Source organism: Apium graveolens, chromosome 7 (assembly GCF_009905375.1).
Source record: "Apium graveolens cultivar Ventura chromosome 7, ASM990537v1, whole genome shotgun sequence".
NCBI classification, from domain to species: Eukaryota; Viridiplantae; Streptophyta; class Magnoliopsida; order Apiales; family Apiaceae; genus Apium; species Apium graveolens.
The window spans coordinates 257,225,984-257,249,134 of record NC_133653.1 but is presented as its reverse complement, the minus strand read 5'-3'; the positions used below and the strand labels follow the sequence as shown (position 1 = coordinate 257,249,134).

The following is a 23,151-nucleotide window of genomic DNA, read 5'->3' as shown; positions in this document are numbered from 1 at the left end:
TGCCCCCCTTACTAGATTATCCGCGGAACAGAGTGTCCAAAATACTCACAAACTACGCTTGCTACACATGTATATTCAGATTTTTAATTTTTTACAAATAATACACATTTTAAACATTCATATTTTATAATAACAAGAATACGCATTTGGGAAATGTGTATCCCTCTTATTCTAGTAGTAAATACGCATGTTGGACATTTACATTCTTTTTAATATATTTTTTTAAAAAATAGGTATTTTAGACATTCAGATTGAGTGGCTATTTTGGACACTCCCTCCAAACGGTATTTTGGGCACTGACCCCTACATAATGGGTATTTTTATTTTTCACCCCATAACTAATATCTACTTCTTTTGAGAAAATGTGTTTTCTTTTCTTTACCTTTTTAACAACACCGAGCTTTTAACTGCTGGCGAGAATTTGTGTTTATCAACTAATCACTGTCTTACAAAAATACAAATGTATTCTATTTTTTAAAAAAATTATATAAAAACTAAATTATTTAAATGATCGGTTCAGTTTGATTTTTTCGATTCAGACAAAACCATAACCAAATTCGATGTTTTTGAAATAGTTTGAGTTTTCGACGTTTTTGTAAGCGTTTGAGGTTTTATATTTTTTAACTTCGATTCAATTTATTTTAATATAGCTCGATTCAGACAAAATCATAACCAAATTTGTTTAATATTATATATCATCATATTATATAAGACTGCACATTACACAATATATTATATTATCTTTTATAGATATATAATTATCCTTGTGTGTATGCATATGACTAACCCCGTAATTTGTATTACTAAAATTATAACTTGTTAATATAACATATATTAATACTAAATCGTAAGTTATATGTATTTTAATTTTACTTAAATTTTTTAAATGTTAGATAATATATAATATTAAACAATTGTTATAAAAAAAATTAATATGTTCAAATTGATACAACCTAAGTTGACGATAATGGGTAGGTTTGGTATTAAATTTATATTTTTATGGATTGAACTGAAAAATTTCGGACAAATTTAATTGAATCAAATTGTAAAAATGACTATAATCAGTCCGGCTCGACCATGCGTACAGTTCCCAAGTGCACATACAATAATTAAAGGATGCTGATAATTGTGCACCTTATTTTTGTATTTGATCATATTAATCTTAATTTTGATATTTCCCTTTTATTAGTAGTTTGTATCATATTACATCATTTAATTTAATTTAGTAATAGGTTAAATCAAATAAGTTGAATTATATAAATAAATTATGTCTAATTATATAGTTGTTGGAAAACGAACAATGAGATTAGTTGGTGTAAGTATTAGAATACGATGTTTCAATATATTGTGTTCCATTTAAACATTGTTTTAATTATTAATAAAAGTATAAATTTGTATTCTAATTTATTTTTGTGTATTAAAAAGAAAATGTCTTACCATTTTCTGTTTCATAAAGGTATTATGACTTCCATAATTTTTTTATATTATTACGTTATGATATTTTACTAAAATATGATAATTAATACCATGTATATATATGATAATTTAATTGAAAATCAACTTTTATATGTCAATATGTATATTATGAATTTAATTAAGTTAATACTTGAATAGAGGGCGGAAAGATAATATGAGATAAAATTACATATTTTTCACTCATACTTTACACTTATTTTAAATTTTAAGGGTATTATAAAATATAGTTCTATAATTTTTTATAAAAATTTTCTTTTTCTGTATTAAAATGTAAATATTATATATTTATTTTAAAAAAAATATTTAAAATTATTTAAGTAATCATGTTATTTTAAGGAAATTTTAAAATACATGCCGATTCCGTAAACAATGTAAAACATTCAGGTGGGACGGAGAAGGGAAAGAGTTGGATATTTTCATGACCATGAGAACACATGCACCTGAGATGCAGACAACAAATCTCTCCTCAAAATATCTTGGAGTACATTGGATTCAGCCCACTGTAATTTCTCAATTCCAAATGCTTACATGTGTTACAACTATACATACAAATTGCATAGCATAAAAGCATCATTTCTGTATTATATACACATAAAACCATAAATAGTGATGTTAATAATAATGGAATATACAGTTGGCTGGTGTGAGATGAGAGGAAAATATCATAGCCACGTTGGCAGATTTGCACAAGTAGGGAGAGAGAGAAGCCAGTTAAAGATCTCATCTCTCTCATATCTCATCTCTCTCTTTCTTTCTGACTCCATACTTTCAAAACACTCTCAAAAACTCATTTTACAGTCAGTAAACATAAACAAATAACTCAAGAACATAAACTCCTTCTGATCCATAAAGATTCTCAGCCTTATATTTCTTGACCCAGGTAAATTTTCACCTGTTTTTTCTAATTAAATTATGTTTCGGTAGTCTTAAATTCTTTTAAAGAGCTTTATCTTACATGGGTATGCTATGTTGATGATTAAATGCATGTAAATATTTGATTTTTAGCTTTGATTATTGATTTTCTTGATGGGGAGCTTGTTTTTTATGCTTGGTTGCTTGGCTTTTGATCTATGATGAAATTATCCTACATGGTATGCTATGTTAACAATAAAATATATGTAAAGATTTGATTTTTAGCCTTGATTCTTGATTTTCTTGATGCGGAGCTTGTTTTTTATGCTTGGTTGCTTGCGTTTTGATCCATGATGAAATTATCTTACATGGATATGCTATTTTAATGATAAAATGCATGAAAGATTTGATTTTTAGCCTTGATTCTTGATTTTCTTGATATGGGGCTTGTTCTTGATGTTTGGTTGCTTGCTCTTTGATCTCATCTATGGTGAAATTATCTTTGATGGGCATGTTATGAATAATAAAATGCAAGTAAAGACTTGATTTTTAGTTAATATTCTTGATTTTCTGGATGCCTGTTCTTGATTTTTTGTTATCATCCTTTCATAGGTTTGTTTTATTTCAGATAGAATGTTATTTTTAATTTCAATTTATTTAATTAGTTTAGGTGTGTGTTCATTTGGAGACCAAGTGGATCAAGGGATTTATATGATATGTATTAAATGGTTTTAGTCAGAATAAGTCTGAAAATTATGAAGGCAGGGTGTGTTTCGTGTGTTTTGATTTGCCATCAGTTGCTTTGTGTTGTATAATTTTTTTTATAGTGCTGTTATGTATATAAGATATTTATGTAGTCTTTTTTTTTCGTTATTTCTTTTGTGAATCATTGTAGTTTCATTCCTGTGACAGGGATCCAGATTTCAACTGTTCATATTATTATCCAGTCATGGAACTATGCAACTAAGAGATGCAATAAATATGTTTTACAATTTATAATTGTGTGGTCAAGCTCAAGGTCTCTCTGACTCATTAAGAGATCTGGGTCAGCGTTGTATTTCTTTGGGCATTGAAATGTTGAATTACAATCTTCTAATACTTGATTGGTAGCAGCGGTAACTGAAGCTTGTAGCGGTGTTTGTTGGTTCTAAAGTATTGGGATTAAGAGCTTTTCTCAAAGAAAGTCACAATGGCCACTACAGCATGCGAGAGGTGGATTGATGGTCTTCAGTTCTCCTCAGTGTTTTGGCCGCCTCCACATGACAAACATCAAAAGAAGGTGTGACCAGTTCTTAAACTCTATTTCGTTGCTGCCATGTTATATTTAGTTCTGCACATTGTTAATCTTCTTAACTGATAACTGATTACCAAGTTGTTGATGTGATGAAACATGAATTTTATGATTTTTATGAAGGTTTGACTCCCTGATTAATTCCAAACTGTACTGCTGATAAATTCCAAAATGTACGATAGAGGACGTTTATAAAATTTGCAGAAATTTAGATGTGTTGCTGTTTTTCAAACTTGAACTTTTTTCTCATTCTGAAAGCTCAGCGGAGACACCTAGTTCAATTATATTATAACTTGTATGCATATCTTCTTGACTTGTCTATTTTTTCATGTCTACTAGAAAGACAAAAATTTGATTCTAATCTTTTTTCCCTTTCTCGTAACAGGCTCAAATCACTGCATATGTTGATTACTTTGCTCAATTCACATCAGAACAGTTTCCTGACGATATAGCCGAGGTAATTTACATGCGGCTTACCTTCGAAGTAGTTCTTTATTAGAGAGAATTAACATATCAAGGCACACTTTTAAAATTGTGTTCATGCGTATAATCATTTAGATTCAATAATATGGCTCGGCGAATGATGCTAATGTGATGTATAATGTTTTGACAGCTAATCCGCAACCGTTATCCTTCAAATGAAAAACGTCTCTTTGATGATGTCTTAGGTAATTTCTGATGTTTGTATGTTTATGTGAAAATAATTGAAATTCAGGATTGTAATTTCAGCTAATTTTTTTTTACATATATTTGAAACTGACTAATAGTTTGTATCCCTTTCTTCAGCAACATTTGTCCTTCATCATCCGGAACATGGACACACTGTCATTCTTCCTATAATATCATGTATCATTGATAGCACAATGGAATATGACAAGACGGCACCCCCTTTTTCTTCTTTCATTTCTCTGGTCTGCCCTAGCAGTGTGGTAAGCAACTCTTAGACTGAAAATTAGTTAAAATCCTGGTTCGTACTATATTAAATATTCTAATTAGACAGCATTTGACATTTTCTCTTTTTTACTAAAGTTTTTTGCGAACACATAACATGCTTTAACGTATGGTAAACATTACCTAAACTCTACCCCTATCAATTTACAGGATGAGTACTCTGAGCAGTGGGCTTTGGCTTGTGGAGAAATCCTGCGAATATTAACTCACTATAACCGGCCAATATACAAGGTTGAGCGGCAGCACAGTGAAGCAGACAGAAGTAGTAGTGGTAGCCATGCTACGACAAGTAACTCTACAGATGGTGAATTAGATCCACCACCTGTACAACATGAAAAGAAACCACTGCGGCCTCTATCCCCCTGGATAACAGATATATTGCTTGCTGCACCACTTGCTATTAGAAGTGACTACTTCCGTTGGTATGTGGCTACAATAACCAAATGTTCATTTAGCACAGAAACACTTGGGAGACGGTTTATAATACAGGCATCGGTATCCCAAAATCTTATTTTATGAAGAACTAGATGAAATACTAAAAGAAAACTCCAACCAAGTTGTGCTAGTCGAGGCAAGTCACACTTTGTACTACGACTCCACGTGGCAAGTGATGAAGCGCAAAATAAAAATTAAATTGTGAGGAGAGAACTCTAATAAATCACTCCGACTATAATTAGTATTCGATAGGAAAGAATTTTCTGAAAGACATAACTTGATTGAAAAAAAGAGAGGATAATAAACAGAGTTAGATGTTTGTGTGAAAAAATGATAATATATCGTATTATGTTCTGAGGCTTACACATTTGTTAGTTAATGTATGATATGTTTGTGTGCATGCACATCAGGCATATATATACATAATAAATCTAAATGTTCCTTCTACTTGTCAACAGTGATTTTAATAGCAATGAATTTCAACCACTTGGTTATAACTCCCATTTCAGAAGCTCACGAAAATTTGTATGTGCTAGGTGTGGTGGTGTGATGGGGAAATATGCAGCTGGAGAGCTTAAGCCACCATCTATCTGTAAGTGGATTATTAATATGTCTTTGTAATACTTTTTTCTGAACGTCGGTTGGATAAGATTTAATGAGATTTAAACTGTATCTGTGCATGACACTCATTCACTCGTCTATTCCATTGTAATTATTTGTCCCCTTCTGTGATGTTATGCATAGTTGCACTCCGGTGGGAGATTTCATATATTAAGTACCTCTAAGAAAAAAGAGAGATCAAAGTAACAGGATAAGACAAATAAATTGTGCAGTAGTGCAACAGCGTCTACACTTCAATGCTCCAAGTCATTAGAAATAATGCTTGTTACTAAAAGAATATGATAAACTGTTATATATTTATTTATTTAATTATTATATCTTTCAATGGCAGCTTCTTCGCGTGGATCTGGAAAGCACCCTCAGCTAATGCCATCAACTCCTAGATGGGCTGTAGCTAATGGTGCTGGTGTGATATTAAGTGTTTGTGATGAGGAAGTGGCACGCTATGAGACTGCTACTTTAACTGCAGCCGCTGTTCCTGCACTCCTCCTTCCACCTCCAACGACATCTATGGATGAACATCTTGTTGCAGGGCTTCCGGCTTTGGAGCCATATGCTCGCTTATTTCATAGGTAAATTTGCCAATCCTTCTCTGCAGTAGCATTCTCTTTGACAGTATATATTTGCTACATTTTGGTGCATGTTTCCTAGAAGTCCCATTCATTTTTGCATTTCTTTTGTTTAGATATTATTCAATTGCTAGTCCAAGTGCCACCCAAAGACTTCTTCTTGGGCTTCTAGAGGCACCACCGTCATGGGCTCCAGATGCCCTGGATGCAGCTGTGCAACTTGTGGAGCTCCTGAGAGCAGCTGAAGACTACGCAACTGGAATGAGGGTAAGTTGCAAGTGTGTAATTCACTAAACAGGATGTTAATATAAAAGTGTATGTTCAGACTTCTGCAAGCTCTTGTCCTAAATTAAAAATTCAGTCATCTATAAGGAGTAGCTTTGATCACTTTGTGAAGCAAACTTCAGTCATGTATAGAACATTTTGTGTCAATTTCGACTGAACTGGATACAATGTTTGCTCATTTATCTCTTAAATAGATTTTCATCCATGAAAGTCAATAATTTAAACGGCTTACCTATTCATCATTTCACCAATGGGATTACTAATAATTATTTTATACATTGGTGTAGCTTCCAAGGAATTGGATGCATTTGCATTTCTTGCGCGCAATTGGGACTGCAATGTCCATGAGAGCAGGTATCGCAGCAGATGCAGCAGCTGCTTTATTGTTTCGGGTACTTTCACAACCTGCTTTGCTTTTTCCCGCACCAAGACAAGTTGAAGGAATTGAAGCTCAACCAGAACCAGTGGGTGGTTTCGTATCATTGCAGAAAAAGCAGGTACTTGCTCCAAAAATATATTTGAAATGAGTTGATCTTTAGAGTATAAGTAACCAGTTGCCTTTATTTTTTGCACATGTATTTGTATTTTCAAACCCAGAAGTTTTTCCCACACACTCTAATTGGGTAATCACCCATTAATTTTGGTTGACCAGAGAGAACAGCCATCCGCTGAAGCAACTATAGAAGCTACTGCCCAAGGGATTGCATCACTGCTTTGTTCTCACGGCCCTGAGGTTGAATGGAGAATATGTACTATATGGGAAGCTGCTTATGGCCTTATTCCTTTAAGTTCCTCAGCTGTCGATCTTCCAGAAATTATAGTTGCAACTCCATTACAACCACCGATTTTATCCTGGAACCTGTATATTCCTCTACTTAAAGTCCTAGAGTATCTTCCTCGTGGTAGCCCTTCCGAAGCATGTCTCATGAAGATTTTTGTTGCATCCGTGGAGGCGATTCTTCAAAGAACATTTCCACCTGAGTCCTCTAGAGAAGAAGAAAGGAAAACAAGATATTCTTTCGGGTCTGCCTCTAAAAATCTTGCTGTCGCAGAGCTTCGCACAATGGTCCACTCTCTTTTTTTAGAATCATGTGCCTCAGTAGAGCTTGCTTCTCGCCTACTTTTTGTCGTGTTAACGGTGTGTGTTAGTCATGAAGCACAACCCAACAGGGGCAAAAGGCCAAGAGGGGAAGACACTTACCCTTCTGAAGAATTCACCGAGGGGAGGCAGGCAGTAAATAGAACACAGAGAGACCTAAGAACCCCAAAATTAAAAAGACAAGGACCTGTTGCAGCATTCGACTCTTACGTCCTTGCTGCTGTGTGTGCTCTTGCTTGCGAAATCCAGCTCTTCCCTTTAATCTCAAGGGTCGGGAATAAGGCCGGTTCAAATGGTATGAAGGATGTGGTCAAACCTGTGAAAGGCGATGAGCCTCGTAGTGACTTCCGAAATAGCATTGACTCTGCAGTTTGTCATACTCGCAGGATATTGTCAATTTTAGAAGCACTCTTTTCTTTGAAGCCGTCTTCCGTCGGCACATCTTGGAGTTACAGTTCAAACGAAATAGTGGCAGCTGCTATGGTTGCTGCTCATATTTCTGAACTATTTAGACGGTCAAAGGCTTGCATGCAAGCTCTCTCCGTGTTAATGCGCTGCAAGTGGGATAGTGAAATACACTCCAGAGCATCTTCTCTTTTTAATCTTATTGATATTCACAGAAAAGCTGTAGCATCTATTGTCAACAAGGCACAGCCGTTGAAAGCACACCTAATGCATGCACCTATCCGAAAGGAGTCCTCTTCGATTGTCCATGAACAAATTTCAAATGAAATTTCAAGTCCTTCATGCTCCGATTCGTTACGGGCTTTACAATCTGAAGGGTCCGGAAATTCAAGATCTTTATTTAAGTGTAGGAAAGTTTCCCATCCATGTGATGAAACCAGAAGTACCTCAGGCAAAGAAGTTACAAGTTTCCCATTTAATGCTTCAGATTTGGCCAACTTTCTCACAATGGACAGGCACATAGGATTTAATTGCAGTGCAAAAGTTCTGTTAAGATCTCTGCTGACAGAGAAACAAGAATTATGTTTCTCTGTTGTTTCTTTGCTCTGGTACAAATTGATCGCAGCCCCAGAAACACAACCTACTGCAGAAAGTACTTCTGCCCAGCAAGGATGGAGACAGGTAATTATTTTTCATGTGTTCCAACTTTGTTACTCAGAGCTGTAATTGGTTCATTATGTGTGTATGATAACCTGTTGATAACATATACCTGCGTCATGTTTTTCACTATTGGATTTAGAGGTAGAGAACATTTCGGGCTTTGATTCTTGGGTAATCTGAAGATCTGAGCTACAGAATTGTGGATAGCAAAAACTTAGATTTTTCCAAAAACTAAGAACCCAGCTAATATCTTATTTGCAAATACATTTACTATCCGCATCCTCATATTTAACTTTTGAGTTGGCATGCCAGGATTATTAATTATATCAAACAATAATTTTATTGTGTATGACTGCTATATTTATGGTGTCGTCTTATTCTCTTTTATATTTACAATATCAGTATGGATACAAATGGGTGTTTTATACGTGTACTCAAACATCTATGTAGTTGCACATTCTATTTATTTGATTGGTTAGAATTCGTACACCCTTCACATATCCCTAATGAGACGTCATCCCTCATTGTATTAAAGAGAGGGAAAGGGCAACTGGACCAAGCACCTTGGTTATGATTTACCAACTTGCATTGCCAGTGTCTGACCATCATTCGTACATATATTCAGGTAGTTGATGCACTCTGCAACGTTGTAAAAGCATCACCGACAAAAGCTGCAACAGCTGTTGTTCTTCAGGTACGAATTCTTTGAACTTGAATCAATACTGCCAAAAGACTTTCTTCATTTTTGGGAGTTCAATAGACTGGCAATTGACATGGACACGGCAGTAATGGTGAAACCTAAATGATTTAAAGGCATTTTCTTCTTGCAGGCAGAGAAAGAGTTGCAAACATGGATTGCTAAAGACGATGACCATGGCCAAAAGATGTGGAGGATCAACCAGCGCATTGTAAAACTAATTGTAGAGCTAATGAGAAATCATGAAACTCCCGAGTCCTTGATAATTTTAGCTAGTGCTTTGGACCTCCTTCGACGTGCTACAGATGGAATGCTGGTTGATGGAGAAGCATGCACCTTGCCACAGCTGGAGGTAATATCTCAAGTTTTACTTATTATGTAAAATTCTCCTTGGATATTTTAGAAAATTTACAATATTTGATTTTTCACATCATGAGTTTAGTGGTAGATAGGTTTGCTTGAAGTTTTGAACATAATGTAAAACAAGCATGTCAACTTTTTAAATGACATTTACTTGTAATGAATTACTGAGCAGCTTCTAGAAGCAACAGCAAGAGCGATTGAACCAGTACTTGAGTGGGGAGAATCTGGGGCCGCAGTCGCTGATGGGCTCTCAAACCTGTTGAAGGTATATTCAATGCCCTAATGTCCTTTATTTTACATATCAATGGTGTAATCTAACTTAATACCTGGACTTTTGATTGTACAGTGTCGCCTTCCAGCTACAGTACGCTGTCTTTCTCACCCAAGTGCTCATGTCCGTGCTCTCAGCATATCAGTTCTTCGTGCTATTCTGCATGCTGGTTCTATACATTCTGGTGGTAAACAAGTGGAGATAAATAGCATTATCCATAACCCTGCTTATCAATACCTAAACGTAGACATTATCGACTGGCAAGCAGATATCGAGAAGTGTCTAGCATGGGAAGCTCATAGTCGACTCGCAACTGGCATGCAAATGCAATTTCTTGATACTGCTGCCAAAGAATTAGGATGTACATTAGCCATTTGAACTTGAAACTAACCCTACATGCAACGGCTCCCATCCTTGCATTTTTGGCCTTTGTTACCCCTTCAATTTCCGAACACGAAGAATTTCAATAGCATGAAGGATGTCTGAATATTAAAGGACAACATTGTATAATCCTTCATGATGATTATGTACAGTGGAACTCTGGACACAACCACCACTAGGGTGATTCCATGTTATGAGTTGTATTTGCAAGTACATGCTTACCTTGGGGTTAGTTGACAAAGGAAATGATGTCGAATCTTGTTTGGTTCAGAGTTTTCTAGCTCGAATTGTAATAAAGTGTTTTTGTTTTTGTGCAGTTATTTTTTTACCTACTGTTTGTAGTTTTGCAATTGCAGCCACTATTCAAGGTATTAAATTTCAATGGCAAACCCACTGGATTTCACGAGAACACAAGAAACACGGACAAAAACAATTATATGGCATTTATTTCAAAATATGTATAAATACAATCACACAAATGCTAAAGAAACAAGTTTCATTATAACAAGCTTCACAATTTGCAAAGGCATTTAAGCTATTTGAATACAAGTGTCACAATCTGACCAGAAAAATCAATTGTCAAAAAAAGTAAAGATATATCATATATTGAAGTCTGGAAGAAAGAATGTTTCAATCATACAAAAAAATGGACCAGAATAAATTATTATAAATTATAACAGGACAAAAAAAAAAGGAGCTCTATATAGTTGTGATAAACCCCTGAATTTTCCAAAATGAAAAATAAGAATTACAGAATCAGGACAGCTATGACACAGTATTTGAACTTGTGGGAGTTTATATCTAGAATCAGTTTGCTAAAGCTTTCCTGGTATATAACGTATCAGCTACCTTCTGTATGCTCCAATTAAAATTTAGATATGATTACACCTTGTCATCAAGTTCAGTTGATTCTAAAGATGGAACAAGCTTCTGTTGGCTGCTCCTCGCCATAGAGTGGCTCCGTCGTTCCTTGCCGCCTGGCTTAGAAGATGCATTCCCGTACCAGACCATTCCAACTATGGCTATGAGCATGCCAATGACCACTTGTATATTGAGACCCTCTTTTCCAAAGAACAAGAATCCCAAGATCAAAACAAGGATTGTTTTCATATGGCCGAGTACTTGAAATGACACTGCTGTGAATCTGCCAATGCATATGAACTGGCTCAGGTTGGTCCCGATTGCGATTATGCATGAAAGTGACAAGAAAATCTGCAAAAGAAAAAGTTATGAGAACCAATTCCATAATCACATTATATATTATTTGGTAGGGAGTAGGAGTTGAACATGACATTCCACACATAAGGTGAAATACAAGGGTCAAGTAAAAACATGGTTAGATGCATTTTTTTAGTAAGAGTTTTAGTTACAATTTTGATGTAATATTGCTGAGCGGTGGATAAGTAGACGAACATAAGTTTATACTAGATTGCTAAAAACGAAAGCAAGACGCAGTTAAGAGCTCAAGTAAACGTATAGTTTGTACACAAGTTTAATTCTTATGCCATTTTAGAACCTAAATCGCATTTCTATTGTCAAACTAGCAAGCTTTGGTGTTACTAATCTCCGACAACCTCAGCATAGTTTTGCAGGTGTCCACAAATATTCATCCTCAAAAAAATCATTAAAGTTTGATCATATGCAGAGTTTGCATGCTGGTAATAAAATACACAGACGCTTTGACATGTATCAAATTCTAGATGTTTGGTTTCATATTTTATGACCGTATTTTTCTAAATCTTCCTTTAAATATGATAAAGACTGGGAAAATCAAGTGGCATTACATTAGCTAGGTGATGCTGATTAATTATGACATAAGCTGGCAGACATAAACAGTTCCAAAGCTGAATCTATACAGCCACTTTACAAAGAAACCAAAAACTGTACAATAACTACCATAGTGCAGAGAAGATCAAGAACACAAGTAAAATGAATATGATAAACACTGGTTATAAATTACTTACCGCAGATGCTATGTTGAAGTCAAATTCATACACTTTTTTGTTGGTCAATAAATAATCCAGAAAGGGGCCTATTAACAAAAGAGAGGCAGCTTGGACTGGGGCGGTGTGCCCCAACAAATTAAAAGAACTGAGTGAGTATTTCCGCTGAAGGTAATGAACATACTGCACAAACAAAGATGCACATTAATTAATGACACTTGCTGTTATGCTAGGAAACTGCAGGCAACTCAAAACATTATAGGACTTTTCAATAACTTAGAAGTTCTTACAACATAGGACAGCCATGTCATTCTCAGCTTAAACAGTCTAAAGTTGTCACCGTAACAAGAGTGTTTTAAGAACATAAATCCTTATCATGCTAAAGTAAAAAACTAGTTTGACCAACTATAGTAAGCAAGAAAGAGAATCTTGTTTGATCTGCATAATACTTTGGGGAACATATGGGCCTTTTGCACTGCAATATGGTGTGTACTTGGTTCCCTTTAGATGATGGTGATGAAGGCTGTACTACAAATGTTACTTTCATATTATAAGAAATAGCAGGTAGTCTATATTAAGAACACTCTTTTCTGAGTTTTCAGTGCATTCTTTTTTAAGTTGGACTACTTGCCCTCATAAATATCAATTCCTGAGTTCTAAAGAAAAATATTATCATATCTAATACTTTAGGAAGTACGATCCAAATGAGTTGAGACACTTACATACTGCTGCATAGCTGTACTCCAAACTGCAACAAAAGCAGCAATGAAACCTCTACTATTAACACTCACGTCAGTAACAGTACAGACAGCAACACCCATCAGAACGACTAAGATACTCAGTTTTGTATCTCTTGAATATCGTATTTTGTCTAAAACAACTTCCAACAAGCAGGATACAGGGATCATACTCAGCTTCGCGATCTGAAAATTAATTTAGATAACAATTAGTCCAGATTTGGCATGTCAAAGACTTATATAATATATATACATAAATATTTAGAAATAGTGAGTAAGATGGAAACATCCAGGTACCTGGTAAAATCCTACTGAGTTCAACATCAAGCTAACATTCATCCCTACAATGGAGAAATTTGCAAATAGGACAAATTTGAGAAGCTCTGAAACGGGTAAATGAGAAGGCTGGATGTATCCCAACCATCTAAGAACTCCCGTCATCAAGGTTGTCGTAAGGAAATGCAAACCAGTTAATGTTGTGGCTGCAGATAAAAAGAAATGAAAAGCTATGTAAGTACTTAAAATGAGTAGCAAGTGTATACATAATGAAATGCAAACCTTTACTTCCCTACTGATCAAAATTGCTTATTACAGTTCTACTTGGATATCACTAAGTATCTCCAGCTTTAAAGCACTTGCAAGGGACAATAAGAGTTTTCTCATTTTAATGTCTAATTTCTAATTCATAGTTTTTATTCAAAGGTATATTTTGCAGCCATGTCAATCCACAGAACTATTTAGGAGCAATATAAAAGGCTTTCATATCCCAATACTTTGAATCATTTCAAATAAGTTAAAGTACTGAAGTATATAATTTTTAATTTCTTGCTCCGCAAATTAATTGACAGGTCAGAAAGCCCAAAGAGTCTATCTAGGAGAAGGCATTCAGACCCAGGAATTAAAATATTCTGGAGTAAGTTTATTTCTACAAGTATCGTGGTACATTATTTCTACAAGTATTGATATTTTGATACTGTGCTCTGCATGATCGTCAGATTTGTAATTTGTTTTCAATTTTATTTCATTAGTAACTGGATGAACCTGGACTGTTGTTAGTGGAATCAAGATGTTCATTAAGTGTTTAATGAATTTTCCAGAGACATCGATTTGCACATATGAGCAGATGTACATTTTATGACCGTTGTACTGAGGGGGGAGAAGATGACAGTAAAGAGAGAAACCTTTATAGAGAGAAAACGTGGATCAAAGCAACTTGGTTAATTCAATCTCCTAGTAAGAGGATTCCATGGTACCAGTACCACAAGGGCCACAACCAGTGATACCTTTCTACTGATACTTAAGCTACTCGCAACTATTGAAAACAATTAGAATCCTTAGAGATGAGTATACTAAACGACTAGAACTTGGCCCTTGCAGCTATGAGTTGAAAATAAAAAATAAAAAGGGGTTGTCATGCACGAATTGGTATCAGAGCCCTAACATTCATCTAAAACCAAACCTATCTTAGCACCATCAACTGAAGGTTCAAAGTACTCTCTTAATCATCGGGCTAGTGCTCAACGTTGCAGTACTCTTTTAATCACCGCTTGCATGTTTTCTTATGTAGATCCATACTGAAGGTTCAAAGTCATTTGATGGACTATTGCTTCATGCTTTGAGGGCATTCTCAAACAATCTAATGTGACATTCTGAATACTGGACCGCAATGGTTAGATATGACGACCGGTCTACTGGAGAACAAAGGTGAACAATTATATGATAAAAATATGAAGGCAAGATGCATGAAGCGAATCTATTTTAATAATTTGTGCACTAAGATAACAAAAGCTACATGTGCAATATAACCATATGTTGTGAAGATAATTAAACTGGCAGCTCTGAATTTGGAGAGTCATATTCGAGCTTTTTAAATTATTATTTACTTTAAAACACTAGATCAAATATTATTTTTCTAAAGTGAAAAGTAGTACGATGTTCAGCACAAAATATACATAAGCTACATTAAAAAAAATTATGTTATTAAGATATAAGTACATTTGCAAACTTGTATTACGTATAAGGAATTTATAAAAATTTAGATATATGGTAACAGTTCGGTATGTCTACAAATGTAAACATATATAAATTATTTTTCTTATCATCCAAATAAGATTATGCTCGGTATAAGTAGATAGGACATCTTATAGTAATCATAATTTTGAATAATGAGATCTAGTAATTGATAAAAGTCATAAATTCATATGCTTTTCTATTGATTCTATGTGGGGATAAATTTGTCATCAACAAATTTTTTTCCCAGGACTTGGGTGGTGTTGTAAGTGAATACTGAATCGTAACTATAATTGAAGGTAAAACTGTAAAAGTAATGTTTATTGGGGTCATATATATAGGGTGCTGTTCAGGTAAGTTAATGTTGAGACCTAAATTAATATATCAATATTAACTTTGCTCCCCCTTCCTTTTTTTTTATCGCACAAGCTTTCTAATGATTTTAGTAAACTCGTGTGTTCCTACTTTAGCGGGCATATATATCTGGTAAGAACTAAAAGAGAAAAAAAGCCCCTATTAATTGCCCAAAAGGAGGGACAAATGGAATTTCTAGGAAAGAGAAGATACAAGATAGCTTCCTAAGTCCTAACAATAAATATAAAATATATTTCTAGACCACTACTAGCACAGCATCTCTCCCATCTCTCAAGTTGGCAGCCAATAGCTTACCACGTAGTCTCGAACAAGAACAAGAACAAGAGAAAGAGATAAAACAAGCATAAGAAATTATATCAAATCCACCCATCTTCAATTATTTTAAAGACAGGGTCAGGGAACATTAATCAGGTTTTTTTTCCTAAATAATGTTGGGTTGATCATATAACAAAATCCATTAGACACTAATTATAAGTAGCATGATACATGAAATACTGTACATTCATTTAATGTCCCTCCCATGCACCACCACACTATAACTAAACACACATAGTGTATCCCGCTCATGAAGGGGAGGGTAACATGTACATGACCTTTTACGACTACAGTAGTTGTTTACCAAAGACCCGAGACTTAAAAGGTATTACAACAGTAATATATTAAAAAAGAGGGGCAACCACTTGACTAAAAACTAAAGAAAGAGAGCCAAATAATGTTCAGCTCAAATGACAATAGTTTTAAAAGGAGTTTACCAAAACTGAATCCATATGTAGCCATTAAGGCTTTATTGACAATGATGATCCCAACGGAAGTGACTACATTAAACATCCACGCAGCTGCATCTAATGCAGCCTTCTTATCGGCCTTGCTTGATGGCGCCATCATTTCAATTTCAAAATTTAGGTCAAAAGAGGATATCTACCTCTTCTGTACCATACATGAACTTCTGGTTTTAGGCATTAACAACACAACACAAAATTCCCGTTTTTAGCTCTTACTTTTCCTGATAAACATCATAGAGCAAAAAACATTAGCAAATTGGACATCCAACTTTTAATACATTAATAACAACATTTACATCGACAGGTAGCATAAATTTTATAACATACAATTTTAAAATCAACTTACAATAAATCTCAACTTAAAACTAATACAGCTACCGATACAATCAATCACACTCCTAAAACGAAAACCTATATTAACAAAGTAACACACATTCTCGAAAACAAACTAGCTTTCTTTACATAAAACCGACTCAACAATCAGATATAACTCACTCAATGAAACTCATACACTATAAGAATTCAGAAATCACTAATTTACCTCAAATTTCACTCAGCATTTATAAAACTAACCAACTCGACGATAAACAAAACAAACAGAAAAAATTCAATGAAACTAAATCGATGAAACTCTTACATTACAAAAATTCCCTGACTCAACTAGCTAAACTCAATTCTACTCAGCATACACAAAACAAACCAACTCGACGATAATCAAAACAAACAGAAAAAATTCAACGAAGCTAATTCAATGAACTTTTACATTACAAAAACTCAGCAACTCAACTAGCTAAACTCAATTCTACTCAGCATTCACAACACTAACCGACTCGACAATCAACAAAACAAACAGAACAAATTCAACGAAACTCGAAAATTACGAAACCGATCAAACTACAAAAACAGCAACAGATCCACAATCACATATCAGATCTACGTACATCACATACATCAAACTCACATACAGAATCAATTAAATAATTGATTAAAATCTAAAAACACACATTACAGATCCAATATTAAAAAATTGATAAAAATGTGATTAAATTGAAAATTACGTACCGTAAGGAGCTTAGGAGCAATGTAATGAGTGAGAATTTCAGATCTTTTTAGTGTTAGCTCTTGTGATTTGGTGATGAATGTGTGTGTATGTGTAGATAGATACACGTTTGTATGCAAGTATATAAATAATATGTTAGTTAAGTGAATTGATTTGAGTTTTTTATATTAGGGTTTGACTGGAATTTTATTTTTACAACTCTTTTATATTTCATGTTTGTTTTGTGAAATTATAATTCCGAAATTACTCTTCGTGAAAAATGATGGGTAGGATTATTAAATTTATGTGTTTTTCGTTATAATTCCAAAAATTAAATTTCTTAAAATTGAACCCATCAATATCAATCTAAAAAATTTAACTTATCATATATTATATTTATTTTTAAATATTGGATTTTGGACTAAACTATTTTTAAAATTTTATTACATGATCAATTTCAAAAATTAACAATAATTAAATTTTGAATCATATCAAGTTAATATATATAGATTTATATATAAGATATATAATTTTATACTTATAATAACATGATCAATTATATTAGCATATTATATAATATATTTTAAGAAAAATTATACCGGTTACCTATCCGGATAACTCAACTAATTGTGTCAAGAATTTTGACATTTACCGGTGATGTACGATAGGGGTGAGCAAAGTAAAACTGAAAAACTGAAACCGAGCGCAAAAACCGAAAAATCGAAAAATCGTAACGAAAATAACCGAAATCGAAAAAATCGAAAAAAAACCGTAACCGAACCGAAATATCGGTTCGGTTTCGGTTTCGGTATTAGCTTCCTAACCGCACCGACAAACCGAACCGATAATATATTAATTTAATATTTTTTTAATTATATATATAACATATGATATTATACATACTAACCTTTGCGTCTGTCTGCATAATGCATAATGCTTTATGAATGATATATATATGGACTCGACACTAAACCGTGGCACTAGGTCTCATGTTTCATTCCTGCATCTCCAGATTTGCATTTTAAATAATTATTTATTTCAAAGTTTCTCACAGCGCCTTCCATTATCATTCACAAGCTTCATTTTAGTTTTATGTGCTTCATTTCCTAAATGTATATGAGATTTGTAACTAGATGTAATATATCTAATTGAATTTTTTTTCTTCTTCTTTTTGTACAGATAAGTTCTCAAAAGGCCCAAAATACCTACTCCAAGTTGTTATTAAAGATTGAGATACACCCCGATTCTAATTTTGCAATAGAAGATTGGAGAGTTCGAAGACCATTTTATAATTCTAAGTTTATTCTAAGTTGTTATCTAATGTACTGAAGTTATAGGCCTGACCCTGTTTCATCTTTCTAAATTTATGTGTTCAGTTTTGGACTTGTTTAGCAGTGTGTTTTTTCAATTTTTATGCAAATTTAGTTGTCTGATACTCAAAGTTCATGATTTGTTTTGTTACTTTTTGATTTTAGTCAAGCAATATCACCTGCTCTTTGTTAATGAGGTGAGCCTGTCAGGGTTTAAATTGAAAAATTGACAGGATTTGCAATTAATCGAAAATAAATCTAATTATGCATAACTAAAATTACACTTTATTTTTTTGTTTGACTATTGACATTTATAAATTTATTAGCATAATGAAATTAAGGTATATAAATTTATATATAATTAAAAACCGAAAAAACCGAAATCGACGAACGGTTAACCGAACCGAAAATAACCGTGTTCAACGGTTCGGTTACGGTTAATATGTAAAAACTGAACCGAACCGACACCTACGGTTTGGTAACGGTTTTAGTGAAAAACCGAACCGAACCGAACCGTGCACACCCCTAATGTACGAATTTAAGTAGAAATTTTAACAAAATGAAATTAAGGGATCATGGCGCAGACTTGCTAGCGATGTCTGTTGGCCTCGCATGGTCATAAAAAATGAAAATAAAAGAAAAAATTGTGCGGGTTATGTTAATTTATCTAAAATCCATTTTTTTATTAATTAATTAATTTCGAGTATGACGTATTTTTAATTAGACCCATTTAGTAATAATTTTAATCTGTAAAATTGGTGTTAGGTAGTCTGTATGCCATCTCCGACTAGAGATGCAAAAAAAAACTCATGGCTCCGGATTTTATCTGAACTTTAAAACAATTTAGATATAGATTTGACCAAGATTTTATTTAAAATCAGGCCAGGTTGGACTAGACTTTCCCTAACTTACCCAAGGACCGGGCCGAACCGGGTTATTTTTATTTATATATTAAATATCATTTTTTATTTTGTGGCTCGACATGTAAGTTCTTTAAATACCGAAAAAATAATATTTTTAATAATAAGATAACGTAATTTAGATCCTGAATATTTCTTTTTGCATTATATTACGAATCGAAAGAAGTAAATTAGTTATAATTCTGTACGAAAATCGAATATGAACCAACAATTACGATTTTAAATTTTAGAAATCGAAAATCTATGATTATGGTTCCGATTTTGTATGAAAACTGAGCCAAACCGATCCATGCTCACCCATACTAATACATATGTTTATTTTTCTGGATATTATTTGTTGTTAGTTCCAGTTCATGATCCTATATGTTCCCAGGGTTAGGATTGTTAGAAAGTTGGTTGTAATAGGCCATAATAACACTGACCCAGGATCACCCTTGGAAAACCCAATAAAAGGAGCTCATGGCCCAATTATCAGCACCTGATACAGGTGGTAGTGGACCTCAGATGGTCTTGCCACATCAGAATATCCCTCCCAATCATTCATTTGTGAATACGAGGAATATTCTTGAATTATGTGACACACACTCCCACACACATGTGGCACACACCGAACATAGCCCGACACGCTCTAGCAACAGAGGATACCTGGACACGTGTCCACATCGTGGACGTCCAGGTACCCTGGATCCAGAAGGTTCCAATGGTCCGAATTCCGGGAAGAGCACCTGGACACGTGCTCTCATAGACGTCCAGGTGCCCAAAGACCCGGGACACTCCAACGGCCCCGATTTAAGTTACAAGCACCCAAACCCTAATTGAATGTCTATAAAAGGCTTCCAAAAATGCATTTTGGAAGTTACTTCTTCTACTCTCCCACAAACGTTCACACGCCACATTTATTTAAGTAATTCATATTCTACCCTTGTTCTCTAAAGCCCTATCTCATTCTCACGTAGGAGGTGTCGCGGGGACACCACCCCCTTCCGGTTCTGTTTTGCAGGAACCCTCCTCTCACCTAAAACCTTACATGGTCATATTCTTGCACAAATGGAGCCAGAGTCTGGGTAGGAGGATGAGAAGAGTCCAGGAAAGGATTAGAGTTATCATTGGCGCTAGAATGAGGGTGGAACCTCCGTTCTGTGGTGATGTTGATTTCAACCAGAAAAATTCCGTCCAGGAAGCCGAGATCTACACCCCAGTAAGATTGTTCATTTATTCTTTTAAGATTTAATTGGTAGTCCTTATATTCCTTAGGAAGTTGTGTAATTCTAGATTGAAGATTGTTGATTCATTATTTATGGTTAAAAGCCCAGTTTTCTTGTGACTATTACGATTCAAAACTGCGTTTTGTTATTTGAGAATAGTGATTTGTTGATTGTTGTTGAACGATATGACGACGAGGAAAAATAAAGGCTTTGTTTTCGGCGTGGTTCCGACAAACACTACCCTAAATAGAGATGACCTAGTTCAAGAAACCGAGGATGGGCACCCCATAACTCGTCTCAAACTCTCCAACCAGGAGATCACATACTCTTCATTGAAAATGTGAAACAAAATTCAAGTTAAATAAAAATATTATTAAACTTGAAAGGTGTTACAACAACTGTATCGATTACAAAGAATTAATCTCAAATTAATTATCACAAATTTAGAATAAATTCGATATGAACTTTTTCTATTTTTGCAATAATTAGAATCAAATGCTAAACGCGATTTGAGATTAAGTTCTAGGGATTTTGATCCGCTAGATTGTTACACAAGAGCAAGATAAAGATTTCTAGTGGATTGGATTTAACTTTACAATCTAGAAATTTAATCTTGAAGTATGCAGATGAAAAGATGAAATATTTCTTCTTGTTTTTCTTTTCTGCTTTGTTCTTGACTTCTGTGTTCTGGATGATTGATTGTGTTCTGCTTCTGCTTCTTTTAATCAAACAACAGAATAGAATGAACTGCAATGACAATCGGTGAGACAATCCAATTGTACTAGCAAGACAATCTGTTGAACTGGAGAGACTTACGGTATGACAATTGTTTGTACTAGCAAGACAATCTGATTGAACTAGCAAGACAATTCTCTTCCAGTGTAACTTTTGGCAAGACAATTGTTTGTACTAGCATGACTTTCGGTATGACTATTGATTGTCATACCGATTGTCATACTAGTACAATCAGTTTGACTTGCTGAATTTAAATGAATTTTAATCCAATTTAAATTCTGAAAAACCTTAATATTAATTCTGAATTAATTAATCAATTAATTTAATTAATCAAATAAATTAATCTTTGCAGATATAATTTATTTTCTTAATTAAATTATATGACTTAATTAATTAATAGAGAATTAATACTAACTCTGAGCAGCAACCAATCTTCTGAATATCTTCTGAAAATCACTGAGAATTATGAATCAATTCCACCACTTCAACGTTGACACTCGATGTACTGTCTGGTTCATGAGTGACTAACTTCCGTGACGTTTCTTCATGTCTTGACTTTGACAACTTGATTTTCTTCAGATTAAATCCTTGTAATTAATGATACTCTGACGAGATCTCTGTCACTTGATTAAATCCACAATCTTGATTTATATCACTGAGGCATGATCAATTTCTTGAACTTCTTCCAGTGAATAAATTCCTCAAGTCTGTAGATGAACCTTGTTTCTGAATCCTCTGACAGATGTTACTTTGCGAGATCTCTCTAACGGTCGATCCACTATTTACTTATTACATTCTTATTTGAGTTGAGTTGAATCCTCGAATATACAAATAGGCTATGACATATGACTTACAATCTCCCCCTATTTGTTTGTTAAACAATAACACACAAATACCTAGAGGATAACTCAACTAACAAATAAGAAAAAGATATAAAAAGAAATGCAAAGTAAATAGTAGAAAAGTTCTGGATGACATTTAACATTTTCCAGATTCCAAGTAGATGTTCCTCTAGACTGAACATATCTTCAAGTAGTTCCATCTTCATTTGTACAACCACATTTCCTGTTGAGAAGCCCATATCTCTCTTGCTTCTCCCCCTATGAGAATCAACTGATTAAAGAAGATCACCTTCGTTTACCACCTCTCCCGTACAATAGGATCCGCAGATAAAAGCCAATGGTACTCCCCTTTTTGAAAACAGCTTCTTCCCTTACTAGAAAATCACCTTGTGTTTACCACCTCTCCCGTACAATAGGATCCGTAGTTACAAACAACAATGGTGTGGTGTAGTGTACATATGATCTTTTTCTTCCTCCCTTCTATTTCTCCCCCTTAGTTGAGGAATCCTCCAAACTATTACTTAAGCTTTTATCTCCCCCTTAAAGAAGGAATGTATGTCGTCGTCTGAAGGAGTTCTCATATTTCACTTGGTTGGAAAAGAAATAACAAGAAGTTTCTATTTCTTCCTCACTGTGAGTATGTGATTCTGTTTAGTGTACCTCACATGTATTTCACTCTTCTCTCCACTCGTGTTTACACTCATTCTCACAAGTGTATCACTCTTCTCTCATAGCTCCATAATCCAGCTGTACCTGCAAGGAAAATCACCTTAGCCATCTTTAAGGAGGTCACAAGTGGTGCAATGGGAGTTCGCAAATCCCCATCCTTGTTAAACTCGTCAGATGAATCTGAGTCATAATTTACAAGTTGCTAGTTTCCCTTTTAGGGTTCCAGAT

General features: G+C 34.3%; 2 protein-coding genes across 3 annotated transcripts; one reads left to right on the top strand and one right to left on the bottom strand.

Moving 5' to 3' along the window:
• The first annotated feature begins 2,159 nt into the window (after nucleotides 1-2,159).
• On the top strand, nucleotides 2,160-10,672 carry LOC141672119 (protein GIGANTEA-like). 2 transcript variants are annotated; one of them, XM_074478612.1, is made up of 15 exons: nucleotides 2,160-2,356; nucleotides 3,442-3,607; nucleotides 4,005-4,076; nucleotides 4,233-4,287; nucleotides 4,406-4,548; nucleotides 4,721-4,992; nucleotides 5,542-5,597; nucleotides 5,958-6,198; nucleotides 6,312-6,462; nucleotides 6,768-6,977; nucleotides 7,133-8,665; nucleotides 9,270-9,338; nucleotides 9,475-9,693; nucleotides 9,877-9,969; nucleotides 10,051-10,672. In XM_074478612.1, exons 2-15 carry the CDS (start codon nucleotides 3,518-3,520, stop codon nucleotides 10,351-10,353), a joined length of 3,507 nt encoding a protein of 1,168 aa, XP_074334713.1. In that variant the 5' UTR covers nucleotides 2,160-2,356; nucleotides 3,442-3,517; the 3' UTR covers nucleotides 10,354-10,672. The 2 variants fall into 2 exon arrangements, with proteins under 2 accessions (XP_074334713.1, XP_074334712.1); XM_074478611.1 differs by having other exon boundaries at nucleotides 3,241-3,607.
• Nucleotides 10,673-10,932: 260 nt separating this feature from the next.
• Nucleotides 10,933-17,414, bottom strand: LOC141672241 (UDP-rhamnose/UDP-galactose transporter 6-like). The gene is made up of 6 exons (XM_074478799.1): nucleotides 17,266-17,414; nucleotides 16,174-16,424; nucleotides 13,334-13,518; nucleotides 13,022-13,222; nucleotides 12,321-12,482; nucleotides 10,933-11,568 (listed from the first exon to the last, which is right to left on the bottom strand). Exons 2-6 carry the CDS (start codon nucleotides 16,304-16,306, stop codon nucleotides 11,239-11,241), a joined length of 1,011 nt encoding a protein of 336 aa, XP_074334900.1. The 5' UTR covers nucleotides 16,307-16,424; nucleotides 17,266-17,414; the 3' UTR covers nucleotides 10,933-11,238.
• Nucleotides 17,415-23,151: the final 5,737 nt, after the last annotated feature.